General features: G+C 41.4%; 2 protein-coding genes across 2 annotated transcripts; both read right to left on the reverse strand.

The window, feature by feature from the left end:
• Positions 1-11: 11 nt before the first annotated feature.
• On the reverse strand, positions 12-7130 carry xk (X-linked Kx blood group (McLeod syndrome)). Its single transcript, XM_055032448.1, has 3 exons — positions 6652-7130; positions 2250-2512; positions 12-1744 (listed from the first exon to the last, which is right to left on the reverse strand). The coding sequence occupies exons 1-3, from the start codon at positions 6894-6896 to the stop codon at positions 819-821; spliced, it is 1434 nt and encodes a 477-aa protein (XP_054888423.1). The 5' UTR covers positions 6897-7130; the 3' UTR covers positions 12-818.
• Positions 7131-8575: 1445 nt separating this feature from the next.
• Positions 8576-16023, reverse strand: LOC129361499 (lanC-like protein 3). Its single transcript, XM_055032378.1, has 5 exons — positions 15429-16023; positions 13585-13708; positions 11924-12121; positions 11642-11849; positions 8576-10474 (listed from the first exon to the last, which is right to left on the reverse strand). The coding sequence occupies exons 1-5, from the start codon at positions 15960-15962 to the stop codon at positions 10315-10317; spliced, it is 1224 nt and encodes a 407-aa protein (XP_054888353.1). The 5' UTR covers positions 15963-16023; the 3' UTR covers positions 8576-10314.
• Between the last annotated feature and the right edge of the window lie 806 nt (positions 16024-16829).

Raw genomic sequence — 16829 nt, forward strand, 5'->3', positions numbered from 1 at the left:
AGGGTGCAGTCTTCACATATAAATCTAGATTTATTTTAGACTAGGCATTTATCTTGTAACACTTCAAGTGTCTCAGAATGTTTTATTTTTTGGCATTAAATGCTGCGTATTTGTACGAACAGAAGCATTCTGGCAATTCCTTTGCAGACACGGTGCAAAGACACTGATTCTCTCAAATGTAAAATTACATTTAAGATTGAAAACAAGCAACTTTTTAGTGATTTTTCTTTATACAGTTAGTCTGTTTTGTGCACTCTGAATATCCAAAGTGATGAGACGAAAAGCATTTCACGTCACTATGGCTGCTCGACTGTTGAGTAAAAAGACATTTTCTTATGTAAACGTGCAAAATACATACTAATGCTTCTTGGAAATGCCTGTGCTTTACAATAGCATGTGAAACATCTCATCATCAAGTATGAGCACATCACAGAAGCAGTGTGTGATAACCGTAAAGCTGTTACTGGAGGAGTAAAAAAAAAGCTGCTTACAGCCATAAAACTGGCAAATTTTCGTCTTAAAAGCTGTTGTACCTCAGCTGAGGTTCGACATCTGCATGCATCCATGCCAAAACGGGACACTAATACAATCAGATTAAATGTGTTGGCTCTAGGTTATCCCTACACAGCATAGCCTAAAGGCTGCAGGAAAGAAGGTGCTGGCTGGAAATATGAGCGATCATCATATTTGTTTGTTTGTAGCCACAATGACTCTATGTTTGTCTTTTCTTAAAAGCAGACATTGAAATATGAGATCAGAGGACCAATAGAGGGACAGATGTGGCACTTTAAAGGTTACAAAGAGTCTGCTGTGATGCTTCAGACATTGCAGGACATACTGCGGCTTACATCCCCGTTGGCTCCACCTCTGATGCCGTTTTCCACATTGGGATCGTCATAGATTGTGTCATTGAGAACATCATATGTGGTGTCGTTTGGCACGTCGTCTGCGCTGTCGCTGGATGTGTCGGGAACTTGGTAGTTGGATGGTTCTTGGTGGACAGATGTCTCCAGTACCGCCCTCCCCATTGGCCTGTTGTGAGGGGAAGCAGAGGTACACAAGACGCAGAGGAAAGATGAGCAATCCCAGAGGCCCTGCGTCATGCTGGAGGAGAAGAGCCTCCGGCACGGATGGCAGAACTGGTAGAAGACCAGCATGAAGAAGATGGCCATGGCGTAGGCCAGCAGCAGCTGCAGCACCAGCAGAGGCGCGAAGATGAACTCGTAGAAGTCCGTTTTGTGCACATACCACAGTAGGAGCAGCGAGGCGTTCTCCACAAATCGCACCATGTAGTACACGGCCATGCGATACCAGTTCTGGGACTTGTTGATGAGGTCCGGGTCGTTCAGCTTCACCTGCACGGCCGACCAGCAGAACATGTTGATGCCTGCGTAGAGAAACGTCAGCAGGCACAGCACAATGGTGGTCCCCACCCTGGTGAGGGTCTTCTCTATGTTCTCGGGGAATGGTGAGTGACTCAGCCAGAAGAGGATCCAGGGGTAGAAGAAGAAAACCAAAAAATTCAGGAAGACCACGGGCAGGACCCAGAGCTGCAGGACGGAGCTGAACAGAACGAGGACCACCACACGCGTTGCGATCTCGAAGCCTCTCCACAGGAAGATGCAGAGGTAAGCCATGGGTCGGATGTCCACCTCGTAGTCATCGTATTTGAGTTTAATGGCCAGGATGTTGCAGCGCAGCGCTCCATACACAATGGACAGAAGGGAGATCACCATCAGTGTGCCTAACAGAGAGAGGGACAAAAAGAAGAAGGCAAAATCTGTTAAAAGTGTAGTCAGAGACAAAGTACCATGTACAGTTTGCGTCTGAGCACTATGAGTTATAGTCTGACTCTAAGGCACATGTGTCAAACTCCAGTCCTGGAGGGCCACTGTCCTGCACCTTTTAGATGCGCCTCTGCTGCACCACACCTGAATAGAATAATTAGGTCGCCAGCAAGGCTCTGGAGAAATTATCTAGACAATGAGGAGGTAATTGAGCCATTTTATTCCAGTGTTTTGTACTTGTGACTAATTACTGCAGGACAGCGGCCCTTGAGTTTGACACCCTGCTCCAAGGTTTTCACCTGAGAGGCATTTAAGAGAGAAAAGCAGCATTTTCATCATCTGTACCAGTGGGGTTGTTACATAACTTCATTTGGACTCAACATCCAGCTCAGCCCACACGGTAGCACACTTGTGACAGACTTGCACCAATTCCTCCCCCACACACCTACTCCTCTTCCTCACCTCTTCCGATGGACACGTCCTGCTGCAGCACGCAGATGTAGAGCTGCAGGGTGAGCTGCGGAGCCGATCCCAGGAAGGCCTGGATCACAGAGGTGCGGGAGAACGCGGCTCGGTGTGTGAACAGCTTCCCCTCGGCCTGACCCACCTGCCGCTCCACTTCCTCTGACTGACCCTCGTGGGGCATCTGCTTCTTCCTGGTGATGCTGACATAGGGCTCCTCCACTTGGCCCACACTGCCGTAGATGCAGAACGCCTCCAGACACCTGGAGCAGCAGAGAGCAGAGGCAATGACAAACTGGTGCTGCATTACTCAGTCTGTTGCACACCATTATTGACTATAAAAATGACTTGGTTTCTGCTGTATGTACTATCATCTGTGAAACATTGTATAGTATAAAATGGATGGATTACGTTTCATTTTCAGCTTACTTGTATCCTTAATTTGACATTTTCTTCTCTGACTTAGTTCTTTCAGATTATTTATGGCATCTCGTGCACAAGAATGGTGAATGAAGGATGTCCTTGGCAACTGGTTGCTGATTTTCACCTTTATTGTGAAGGAGCTGAAAGCTTCATGACTGCACAGACCGGATTATTTCTGCACAGCGTTTGCATTTAAAGGGTGAAAAAGAAGCTGTAAGTGACAACTTTAGACCAATTAATGATCCTCCAATCAAGTAGTCATGTTTGAAAATCTTCTTATAGCTCAATTATGACTGCGTATTAATGGTTTAGAAAGTATTAATAGCTTGAGCAATAATAAATTGTAAACCAATTAAACTGATGTTGAATTTTGTTCTGCTTTATCTTACACTAAGATAGAAGAAAATATCTAAATCTATACTTGCAACACTTTCTTCAAGCAGTTCTTATTATTATTGCTTTTAATTTTTAATTCATTGTACAATAAATTGACCTGCTACTTATTGTAGCAGGTTTATCTATTTCAGTGTTAAATTGTTCACTTACAATATACACATGGCTCCAGATTGACAATGGATTTTTAGGAGTTTACAATCAATCAATATGTTTTTTAATCAATCAAAGATTGTAACATTGGCCACAGCTGATCATATTTTTACTTATGTTTAATAATATAGTCAATCACATTTTTTATGATGAATATATGATTTCCAGCTTCTACTATTATCGTGCACCAACAGTGGTGTTCAGTGTTTCACCAGAACAGACACAGTTGAAGCGCCGCAGCACTGAGACGCTGCAGCACTGAGACGCTGCAGCACTGAGACGCTGCTGAAGCTCAATAAGCCTGAGGTAATTTTACCGCCAGGGTCATTTACCTCAGCATTTACTAGTTTGTCATTATGGAGGTCAAAAGAGCCATCAGGTTGAGAGAGAGCCAGTAATTTTCCAATGCAATACGAAAGACTCTGAAGAGCAGACCGCAGGCAGACGAGCTGGGGGTCGAGTGGCGCTGATCAGCAGCCAATCAAACAGCACAATGTCAGGATTTAAGCCTCAGCTCCACAGGGAGACCAAATGTTTATCTGTTCAAAAACACGGCATAAAAATCAGACACACGACTGGAGCTCTTGAAGGATTGGGACTGGAAGAGGGTTCCAGCTTGTTGTAGTTCTGCAAGGGTTCCACACATTCATTTAAAACTGAAACTTTTGTTTTTCAGATTCAGTATTGCAAGGAGCTCCGAGTGCTTCACATTCATTATTAAATATAAAATGTTTAAGTTTCTCAAGACTGTAAGGTAGTTTGTGATACAACAGGAAGGCATTCAACACAATAAAGAAGAGAAGCACATGAGGGAAAAATACACAGAGTGTTTTTTCACTTAGTTCAGGAGTTTGACTGCAAACAGCATGTCACGATAAACAATAAATCAATTAATCACATGATACGTTAAAGCAAGCTCGATCATTTCTGTTTTCATAATTTATTGTTTTTCTTTTTCTACCAAAAACTTGCTGACAAACTTCTTCAGTCTGGTGTTTTGGTCTCATCTCGCCCTTTTTGAAGGAACAATTTTGTTTACAGAGACTCCATAATTCATTTAAATGTTGTTGTTGTTTTGTTTATTTCCATCTATCCATCCATTTTCTAACACCCTTGTCCTTAGTGGGGTCGGGAGGTGCTGGTGTTCCGGGCGAGAGGCGGGGTTCACCCTGGACAGGTCGCCAGTCTGTCGCAGGTTTTCTTTATTTGTTTTGGATATTTATTAAAATATCTTCCAGTTGCAATGTTAAATATTTGTTAGAATATAAAGTGTATTGATCTTTAAGAGTGTGTAGATTGTCATGGCATTACTTTTCTATTGAAAATGATCTCAAAACAACAATATAATTATTATCGCAATAACTTCTGGGACAATTTATTGCGAAAGTTGTTACTCTGACCAGCCTAACTGTTCCACCTCTGAACTGATGTGGACAGAGATGCGGTCCTTCAGATATTCTCATGACCTGAATGTGACTTTAAAAAGATATTTTGGCCAGGATCAAGATTACAGTCAACTCAAAGTCACATTGCTGTAAATGCTATAAATACAGCTTCTACAGTTGTTTTATGAAGGTGGTCTTCCAGTGCAACTTTTGTCCCTCTGCTAACTTTACTTACTAACTTCCACATTTAAAGCACAAAGTCCTTTAAATGTGGACTTTGTGCTCCATAGGGCTTAAAAACAGATTAAAACCCCAAAAGGAAAAATGTAAACAGATTGCAAACCTCCTGCTGAAATGGTTTTATCTGACTTCTGCTCTGCTGCACTATCAAGATGAACTTAAGTTCATTTTTGCAAGAAGCACCAAGAAGAGAAAATGAGCATTTGTGAAGAAAGAAAACTAGTTAGAACTAATTCACAGAACGGAGAAGACCGTTTTACGAGTCCAGCCCAACAACTGTTGGTGTCACATCTGCAGAGACAGTTAAAATGGCGAAGATGATTTCAGCATTGTTGTGTCTGGATAAGACAAGAAAATGCCGCTTTGGCTGTTTGCAGCAGAGATAGACGTTCCCCTCTGCGCTTGTGCTGTCAGTGATAAGCAGCCTGCAGTGACATGCGCTATTCTTAGAACCGTGCTTCACCCGGGGAAGATGTAAATGTCTGAAGAGTAATGATTGTATGAGCACTGGAGGGAACAGAGACTGCTCCTGGGAAACAACGTGAGAGCAAAACAGGTCGTCACCGAGTCGGCCACACATTGAGGCGTTGCCACACCGAGGGTTTCTTCACATGTCGAGTCGTAACCTCTCGAATACTTCAGGGGTTTGACTGCAAACAGTGTCAGTTTCAGAGCTGCTAGATGACAGTACTGTAACTTAAGGCTCTACAACGCTCACATGTTTGTAACTCAGTTTTACGAGAGCACCACAATAATTAGGAAGCCCCGAAAAACTAAGATTTTTCCTCATTCTGCATTGTCTGCCCAACATTAAAATCTTTAAGGCATTGTCTGTTCAAACGCAGATGTGTCATAAAACAAACATTTTCAGAAGAAGCTGCAATTCTGGCAAATGGGAAAGGATTTTCCATCAAGAAATGTTTTCTTTTCAAAAATGAACATTTTAAAAAGCAGAAACTAAACGTTTACCGAAAAAGCCGTGCTGTGTATTTTTGTTCTTTCACAATTGATGACTGTTTAGTGTTGGTATACTACCGTAAGTAAAATCCCACAAAATAACAATCTTGTTTGTGCCATTAACAATGCAAAAAAGGTCCTTCTTTTGAAAGCCACTGCAGATGCTTAAACACAGATAACCAAAACAGATGCAAAACACTTTTAGTGGCTCTGCAAATCAGCCACTAAGTCAGCTGTCACAGAGCAGCCTAGATATTAGAGTGGTGCGTCGGTTTTACACCAAAGTAGATCTACTGCTGTTTGCACATTGATCACAGAGTGGGTGTGGGTGTGTGTGCACCACAGGGAGTTGTTTTCTAAAAGCAAGATTAGTCAGTCTCATGTTCCTGTAACCAGATGGTCCAGTCAGACCGCAGAGATGCAGGTTTGGTTTAATGGTTCCTTCATCACCGCCGAGAATTGATCCATATTGAGACACGGATCAGACACTGAGTGGGCGATTCTCATGAAGGTGTGAATACTTAGCTGTCAAATGTCAAGAGGAATGTGGAACTTATCGATGGCTCTATTGATCAGATGTTTACTTCCGATCTAAATGACACTCGCGTGCATCATGCTGCATCAACACGAGGACAACCAGACAAAAAGCGGAGAGGGGATGTAAGCAATAACAGCATGTGCGCAGAGCATTTTCAGCAACTACATCCCCGCTGGTTAGAGACGACTCAAAAAAAAACACACACGCACACACGCCACTGACGGGGACATGTCCCCGTCAGTGTCCCCGTCTGACGCGGCGCCCAGCTGGAGGAACCCACTGCATCTCCACAGACAAACATGCCAGCTCTGACCTGACAATGGGACCGAGCTGCAGGATGTGCAGCAGCAGGATGAGGGGTCTGTCTCTGCTCAGGTCCCGGTGGACGAAGGTGAGGGTCAGCTGCACCAGGACGGACGGGACGAGCGTGAAGAGGAGGGTGAGACCCTGCCAGATCTGGTCCCCGGCGGAGCGGTACGTGGTGCTGAGGTACAGCGCTGCCGTGGTCTCGGCCGTGAACAGAGACACCGACACAAAGATGGAGCTGGGGAAGCGCATCCTCGCTCACTCCACTCCGCCATCCGGGGGGATGCGGCGCGCTGCTTCGCCCCGGGTCCTCGCGTCCATTACGGGAACCGCCGAGCCGTGCGGACGGCGTCGAGCCACCATACGGGCAACGCCGCCTCAGCAGCTGCTAATCAGCGAACTGAGGAAAGAGAGGCGTCCTCAGCCAAGCTTGTGCCAAAGAGTTACGGCAGGGGGCGCTGTGCGACACCGAGGAGATGTGCTCTGCTTCACAACAACTCCAGCAAATTAACTGAGTTTGGTAATTAGGTTTAAATAGTGCAGATGGCGTGGCGTGGTGAAGGCATTATTCAGAGTTATACTGATTTACAGAGGTTAGAAACCAATAACCCAGATTTTATATATATATATATATATATAATATATATATATATATATATATATATATATATATATATATATATATATATATATATATATATATATATATATATATATATATATATATAAAACTGCTCTTTTACATAAGACCAGTAAAAGAGCAGTTTTGTTGCAGCATCAACTGGTCATGAAGGCATGAACCCCAGATTGCTTTAATAGCGACCTGAAGCTCTTCTGAATCTTTGGATCTTGGTGTTTCTGCTTTTGTCAAAGATTTTCTGAGGCATTTGGTCATGCTAGTTGGGTTGGCTAATCAGCTACACTGAAACTATAGTCAGTGTAGTTTCACCGACTATAGTTTCAGTCAGCTTAACAGTAAACAGATTCAGGTTGCACAAGTGTTGCTCCATATTATCATAAGGTGAATGAGGACATTTATTAATGGAACATAGTACCAAGAAATATAAATTGAACTGCAATAAAAAAAATCTATTTAAATCAATTTACATCAGTAAATACAGTAATGAATGTTATGAATTATTCAGGAAATCTAAACATGTGTCTGATTTTATCAGAGATCTGCTTCCTTTCACTTTCCTAACACTAAGATCCAATTTGGTTTGGATCTTAGTGTTATCCAATTAAAGTTGTATTTGGACTTGGGGAAACAGAAGAGAGAAGAGAGAAAAAAAATGGTTTCCAGCCTAAATTAATCTGCCTTCTAGGTGTCAAATCTTTACAGAAAGACTCATCTAGGTCTACAGATGCCAGTGGCTGATAGCATTAGTTATAAAACGAAGACTTAAGTTTGATTACTAAATGCCTATACACTCAGAAATATTCGTCAACTAAACAAGCATTTATGATATACAACAATGTAACAGACACTGTGGTGAAAACCCCCATCCAACCCTAACCCTGACTTTCACCTTTGCAGGACAATAATGGCTGTTTCCATCCTGTCGTCCAGACCATGGAAACTAAACGGACCCATGGATACACATTGCTGATCATGTTAACGTCTTCGGCATGTTCACCTGCTGCTTGGCTGATAAGATCCAACATCTAAAGAGAGACATTACATATTCAATATTCTCCAGACAAAAGAACTTTTTATATTTTTAATCTATCTGAAATTATTATTAATATATAAAATATAAATATTTTTACATAAGGAAAAGAAATCTGCAAGTTGCAGAAATTATGCTGGTAGATATTTAAAAATTTGTGTGTTTCGTATGGAGCATAAAATGATTTTACTTCACCCAAAAATTAAACAAGGATCAATGAGCTTCCTCAAAGTGAACAAAATGATTCATATTCGACTTCAGTTTTAAAGAGCCATTCATATATTTATTCAATGAACATTACAGAAACATATTTCGACAAAACCACGCTTTAATATGCTTTAGCACATATACAGCATGTCATTGTGCTTAAGATTATGTGTTGACAGAGTAAAGCAAAGCATCCATCTCCTTTTGTTTATGTATTTTCTGATCTGGACACTTAACAATAATCCTGTGGATTAGACTGTAAATGCAGCAACATTCACTCACTCATGTAGCCTAGAAATATGGAGCGACAGGCACATGGAGCATCAGAAACTGCTTTGGTTTGCTGTTTTATTTTTAATGACGTGAGCCACTTGTTCACACAGTAAATGCTGACCAAAGCATCTTCCATTTGTATTTTTAGACTTAATGACAATGATTTTTGTAAGGCCACATAATGACAATTAAAAGACATCAATTATTGACGGTTACACAGCTGGGGGGAAAAAAAGTCACTTCTGGAATTTACTTAGAAGAAAAATAAGAAGAAAACCAGACCTTGGTAACTTTCACAAAGTTACAGATTGTTTTTGTTTTCCACAGGGTGAAACAAATGACAACGTCTTACGATTTCAAAGTGGAGACACGGCGGCCAACAGAGCCGGAAACACCAAAAACAGCAGCCACACAGGTGAAACGGAACAAAGGGAAGCTGTTACGACAATGAACAGATATTAATCTCAACATTTACCGACTGTACCTCTAACATATATCAGTAAATCTGAAAGCTTAATGTCATTGAACCACGTTTTTATTCCTGAACTATTTAAATTGAGAGATTATGTCCCTAAAGACTTAAATTAACTACATTGTGTGATGCTTAGCTGGTGTAAACTTCAAAGGCATTATGTGACTCGTGTTTTTTTATATATATATTTGAGGGTATGTGTGACTTAGTCGTGATTTCATTTCCTTTCGGCTGTCGATAGTGCATGTTTATCTCTGTCCTGAGATTAAGGGTACACACACTTCAGTTTTTTTCTTTTCCTTTTTAGTTAAAACTGCGAATGTTGTTTTGAAAGATTACTGCGAGAGAAAATAAAAATTATTAAAAATGTTATTGGAGTTTTTGAGTTGGTTTCAGCTGAGTAGTTTGTTGACAGCCTACCTAGCGATACCATTTACGAGTAATTTTACGCAACCAGGAGCAACGGGAAATGTTTTATCACTGACAGACGCCTTAGGGATAAAAACAAATACCAACAGCTGAGGCTGAATCCCTTTTTGTTGTTTCTGTTTATATGCAGACTTGCGTTAGCGCTGCAGCAAAATGTGCATGCTGTCATTGTTTACAGACTGATTTAATTGTTTTTTGACTCATGTAAATATGTTGAATAAGATATTGTGCAGCTATATATTTTTTCAGAACATTTTCACTATATTTACTCACAAATTCAGCAAATTTGTTTTCTTTTATGCATGTTAGCTGCTGGGTTTTTTTTAATGCTGAAGCAAATCTGAGGAGATTCTATTAGACTCTGTAGATAAGGGAAATCCAAAGGAAACTTATAAATACGTATCTCAGGTTAAAGTGGCTGTGAGGCCTCATTTCAGCTGATTAAAATGTCGTCCACACGAAGCAAAAACTTTCTGTGCTACTGCATCAATTTATTTTTTTTTAATTCCAACTGAAACCCACTCGCATACTGTCCCGGTTTTACAGTGCATGTTACTCCGTCTATTGTAAAAATGATAGCATCTGCTCTGGTCAGGAAACAACGCGGTGCTGGATCCGTTCACACAAACACGCTGAACAGAGGGAACTCTGACTGGTCTGGTTGCAGGAGATCGACCAGGAAGCAAACGGTCCCGGAAAGGCCCTCGAAAAGGCTGTAGATGCTGGTGACCGAGAGGGATCCCGCCTTAAACTCCTCGGTGAAGATGAACTCTGCAAACCTGTGGGGCGAAGAGAAGAACACAGAAAGAGATGAAATGATGAATAATATAAGTGTCTTTAAGATTCACTTCACCAGGGCAAACAAATTCAAGAATTTTTTTTTTGTAAATATGTATTCTAATACTGACATGAAATGTAAACCAGAATACCATGTGGTCCACACATAGTTTAGAAATACTACGGGTGAAAAGTGGAGGACATACACATGAGTAAAAGGAGATGCAAAAAGTCACAGAAAGCCAAGAAAATCAATGAAATCTGAATATATTTAGAAAGTGATCCTGCAAAGCTATGGAGAGTGGAATCAATGGAGATAAAATTGACTCCAACATTGTTTAAGAAACAGACAGTTTGAATGATAGAAAAACTCTCAAACTCACTCTTGAGCAGTGAATTTGAAATGTTTCTTCATACAGAAAATGTTTAAACTGATTTGACTAAGATGATGAGGCTTCTCCTATAATTAGACACCAGTCTGACTAACATATGTGACACAACAGCGTTTAGTGCTCAGAAAAAGGGATTTAGACCAAATATTCATTTTGAGTTTAATACAAAAAGCAACATTAGAAACGGTAACATCCTGAAAGCTAAATGATCAATTAATTAGCAGGTAGGCTAATTAAAATGTTGTTACAGATAGGGGTTTTTAAACTGTCTCACAAAACCACTTAGTATCGTATCAGAAAGCAGATGATCGGTTCAAAACATACATAAAGTCAAACATAGTAGTTTATAAAGCTATCTGCCTTAGAAAACAGATCATTGGCTTGTTGTGCATGAGTTTTGATATGCATTTAATTTTCTGTGCATTGTAGATTGACACAAAAATTTAAACTCATTTAAATTATATGTAATAAGTTAATTATTACATACAAGTGAAATTATATGTAATTACATAGGCTATATATGATTATACATAATTATGTGTTTTTAAAAACTTCAACTGATTGATCTGTATTGTGAAAACTAAAATGAAAGTCATGGAAAAAAAAGTTTTGCTGTTTTACACTATGAGCTGATATGTGGTACAATCAGTTCCCAACATATTGGAGAAATAAATTTCGCTGACAACTTGGGACACGACTCATAAGTTTCTGATATTGAAGACGGCTTATAGCCTGCAGACTTCACACCAGTGAGGAAGAGGAGAAATGATTGCTTGCCTTTGGGCACGGTAGAGGTATTTGGAATTGCCTGTGAGGCGATAAAGCAGGAGGAAGACATAAGCGCTGCCTGCAACCCCGTGACAAATGCCAGGTCCTTTCTTCAGCAGGCCTTTCTGCCAGACGAGCTCCCCACTGCGGATACACGTGTCCAGATACTGTGGCTTCTTATTGATCAGATAGGCTTTTGCGAAAAGATACGCCACGCCTGCAGGATGAAATGGAAACATTATAGTAACAGGGAATGTGATACTGGTGTGACATTGGTAACAGTGGTTGTACCTGGGGCGCCGTGGCACCAGTGCACCAGCTCGTTTTCCCTCTCGATGATTGCTCCCAGCTCTGCCGGCCAGTTGCAGTTCTGCTCCTGAGTCATGAGGAAGTCAACGCTCTGCCACACCAGGTCCTTCTCCGGCCCGCTGAGGACATCCTGGTAGCTGAGCAGCATCTGCAGCACCGAGGAGAGGCCGTGGGCCGCACCTGACAGGACGCAGGGCGAGGAGCGGGTCAAAAACATGCGGCAAACAAAACCAGCCGGGCAAACAAACAGGCACAACCCTGAAATATACGATCAAAAACAGACTGCGTGGAGGCTTCCTTTTGCCTCTTGTGGTTCACTGACCTTGCTCTACCTGGCTGCAAAGAAAGAACTTTGAATAGAGAAACACATCTGGCTTTGACATCAAAATCAGGAGGTACCACATGCAAACTGACGGAAGGTGAAAAGAACCAAAGTACTAAAAATGTCAATTAGTAAAGAGAGAGCACTTAACACAACATCTTCAGTAGGCAAAGTGAAGATTGCATTCAGAATTAATTATGCCCAGAATTATTTAATTAGCTTTTTTTGAACAGTAGATTGACAGGAAAGAGGGTGAAGACAGAAGGGGAAACATGCAGCAAATGCTCTGTTGTCTAACAAAAACATTTTCATTGTGACTCCAAATGGTCTCAAAAGCAGTTTAATGAGCAGCTTTACCACATTGCTCAGCAAGTACACACATATAATTGAGCACAGTTATATAGATGTAACATTGTTCATTTTCAATATAGATCGGCCTTACTTTTTCTTACTCATTTCTTTCTTTAATCAACAGTGTTACGTATAAAAATCAAATATAGCTAATTTACAAACTGCGACAACCCTCTGAGCTGAAACAAATTATTCACTGAATCAGAACAGACCGGTGAGAAGTGGAGCTAAATCATGTGAATCCTAAAGTCCTCATTACCACTAAATGCATGCAGGGTAACCACAGCGCTCTGGGAAATGTCAAACACTACAATCTTCATTCATATCCGAGACTTCACAGTAAACAGTGAGCAAATGTTTTAATGCAGGCAAAGTTTGACTCATGCAGATCTTTAAAAGTGTCTTCATTAATCTCTCTAAGGGAGTCAACTCTTTTTTTTTTTTACTCCATTTTCTCCCATCGGCGCTGAAATCATGCAGAGGTGACCAGCAGGGCTATGCTTACTATGAACTCTGTGCTGGTCTGAAAGTTACTGAGGATCTCCAGCCCTGATGCTTCTCTTCATCCGATGCAGTCAAGAAAAGCACAGTTAGCTTCATACATGTCAGCACAACAACTCTGGAGCCAGAGAGCGATAAAGACTAAGTCATGTGTAAAATATTAGGACACCCTTCTTATAACACGTTTGGATATTTGATACCGATTTTAACTTCATTTGTTAATCAGAAAAGGACTAGAGATGTACAACTTTATTGGAAAATAAGAAAGTTAATCGGTCCTAATTGATTGAACAATTAGGATGGTGCAAAGATTTCAATGTTCCTATAGTGATCCTGATAAGTAGATCATCTGAGGGTCTTTCTAAAAACTAAAAAACTGCAAGAAACCCTGATGACTTTCAGAGGAACCATATAAAGAAATGAGGGATGGCTTGAGACTTTTGCACAGCGCTGTTGAAGATATTCTTACCAAGATATTCTGTTCCATAGTATGAATACATCAGAGGGAAAGGCTTCCTCTTCCTCCTGGCGTATTGCTTTCCTGACTCGATGATGGCTTGGCAGATAGATTTGATCTGATCTTTGCTCAGAATCTGTCAAATGAAAAACACAAAGACATCTTTAATAATGTCTTTAATCTGTGAAAACCTGTGAAAAGACTAGAAATGTTTTGTTTTCTTTCTCCTAGCAAACCGCAGAATGCAATGTGAAGCCAAATTGGTCTGGGAGAGATGTACCATTACTGATTCACAGTTTCCAGGTAAGACCAGCAACAGAAGAGCGTCTGAGGTCACCTGAGGTGGCAAACTGTCAAGGATGTCAAACATATACTATGTCCTGTCGAGTCAGGCAGGAGGGAGAGCGAAAGAGGTGACCCAGCGTCTTCCTCGTCTCTCTGTTCACACCGTTTGCTTTTCTCTTGTTGGGAACTTGGTTGTGATGATGTGAAAATGTCACAAAAAGGAACAACTGTGAGACAAGGTTTTATAAATGGTCTGTTTTATACTAATGCAGAGCATCCAGACGCTCTGTAAATGAAACAACTGCACATACACTGAGTGCTTTATGGAGTCATCTTAAAGTTTAAACTTGAGTGTTTTGGTTTTAGTCATTTTATTGTTTAAAAACTGAGAATCGCAACCAAGAAACTGCATGTGTGGAAGGATCCCCAGATTGTCTGACTGTGACTACTTATAGCTTTATTTTACTCTCGTATGCGGCATCATTTACAAATATTACATTAATTGAATTAAACAGAGTTCATAAATAAGACGACCATCTTCTGAGGTCACCAATTACATCAGGTTTCTGTTATGTTAGCAACGAATGTCTTGGAGTCATTTGAGACCATTTATCTCACTCTTCAGCCACAAGAGACTTTGTGTCACATCTTCCACCTGCGCAGCGCCATAATAACTCAGGATAAGTAAACAAACAATGTTGTCAAAGATACATGACCATCAATAGCCGTTTGCCCACTTATAAATTTCTTCTTTCGTCTTCATGTTTCACATTTAAATTGAATTCAATTAAAAAATATGTCACTGATCCCAAAGGGAAATATAACATCTAAAGGCAATCGACCTATTGTGAAAAATTCTCTTTTTGCACAATTTAGTACTTCCATTTGGGTCTCCATTGTTTCTATATGTTAACATTTTTTTGTCTGTGTGGAAAATTGTGTTTTCTTTTTCTGCAATCTCAGATTATGACAGATGGGTTGAATTTGTCTGTACTGCCTCATCAGGTCATTTGGAAGAGGATAAATTAAAATCATTTTCACAATTGTCTCTATTTGAAAGAGTGAGAAACTAGATCACGTGACATAAATGACATAAATCATGTCGTCACTCAAAGACGTGTGGTCAGCAACAAACTTAAAGCTGACCTTTGACATCTAGGAGCAACAGAAATGGCATGGTTGACTTTAATGTAAGCTTATAAAATATTGTGCTGCAAACATTAGTAATAGAAAATGTTCTTGACCCAAATGACGAGTTGGGGCAACACATTTCAGGGATGTGGCCTTCATCCCAGGAAGCGCCTGTTGTTTGTCAGAACATGAATAACATCATGGAAGATTCATATTAACATCCATATTGACAAAACACCAATTCATTAGACAGTTTTCCATCATTCTACCACAGCTTGAAATAAATGATTTCTCATTTAAAAATATAATCCATGCCTCTTGAAGGAGTAAATGAAGCAGCAAAAGCAGAAATCATTCATGTTTCCAGGTCTGTGTGTGATATTAGTGTGATATTAATAAGGCACATTAAGAAGTTTACCATCCCGGGGCGTCTGCCTCACCTCGATGCCCAGCTTCTGCTTCAGGACCAGAGCGGCGCACAGGTAGCCCGCCCTCCCCACGAACAGCTCGTCCGAGCCGCACTCCAGGAAATGGATGGGCGCGCACACCTCCCACAGGTTCCGGAACTTGGTCAGCGGCTTCACGAAATCCGCCAAGCCCAGGGACTTGTATATCATCGCGGCCACGGCGTAGATGCCCGCCCCGCCGAGCAGGAAGGCGGCTCGCATGTTTTGGTCAGGCTCCGAGTCCGCATACCTCACCGACACGTCGATGATCCGCTTGGCCGTCTTCAGGTAGACGTCCCGCTGCTCGGAGAACAGCGGGCACTCGCTGACGTGGTACAGCATGTAAGCGACTCCGGCCGGCCCGTCGTAGAGCCCTCCATCGCAGTCGCCGATGTCGACCGGGATCTTTTTTAGGATCTTGTCAATTTTGGCAACGACGGCTGGGAGGACGGCCTCGGCGCTCTGGCCCGGCAGCAGCGCGCCTCGGTAGTCGGAGAAGCGGTTCGCGAAGCAGCGGGTGTTCTCCATCAGGCCCAGGTCGAGGTACCAAAGGCAAAACAGGCAGATCTGCGCTCCCTTCTTAAGGTGTCCAAGGATGAGAGAGGAGATGAACAGCAGGTCCCGTCAGGCCGCAGCTGATTGGACGGGAGCGGTGATGGATGGAGGCGGTCCGCCTCCAAGAGCTTCACCAACACACAGGTGGAGGAGATGGTTCACACGAATCCATGTTTGTTGTTGATGCTTTGGAATATTCTGGGAGGAAAATATCCACGGTTTTTTTCACGTTTGCTGCATTTTAATTCTATTCCCCGTTTACTCTGACACGTCTAAATAAAATCCAGTGCAACCAGTTATTTTCAGACTGTCCATAGGTGAGTCATTAAAGTAATGAATTAAATAGATCTAGCTGCTCAGTGAAGGCCATATATGTTTGTTTGAGAACATTAGTGAGCAAACAGCATCAGGGTGGAAACGAAGACACAGAAATCCATCTCCACCGATGGGCGAGGAGATCATTAATCAGAGGAGCAGCAAGAAGAGCCATGGTAGAATAAATATACTGCCTATCCCAGTGATTAATTGAATCATGGATGTGGACTGCAGAGATCCACAGCTCAGATGTGAACAGGGTAAGTATCAGTTCTGCTCTCTTGAAATCTGGCCTTTACAGGAGAATAATACGAAGAAAGCAATTGACCAAAAAGTCATTTTGAAGTCCTGATAGCAGTTTGTGACCCAAAGATATCTGGACCATCTGTCCATCATTGAAGCATGTTCATCTCTAAACACAAATTTTATAGGGTACCAACAAAAACCCTTTTAAAATCCTATTGGTTAAAGCTGCTTGCTCATTAAACAGAATCTATTTTTAGAATATAATTTACCTTCATTGTA

Source organism: Poeciliopsis prolifica, unplaced genomic scaffold (assembly GCF_027474105.1).
Source record: "Poeciliopsis prolifica strain line A6 unplaced genomic scaffold, Auburn_PproV2 SCAFFOLD007, whole genome shotgun sequence".
In the NCBI taxonomy this organism is placed as follows: domain Eukaryota; kingdom Metazoa; phylum Chordata; class Actinopteri; order Cyprinodontiformes; family Poeciliidae; genus Poeciliopsis; species Poeciliopsis prolifica.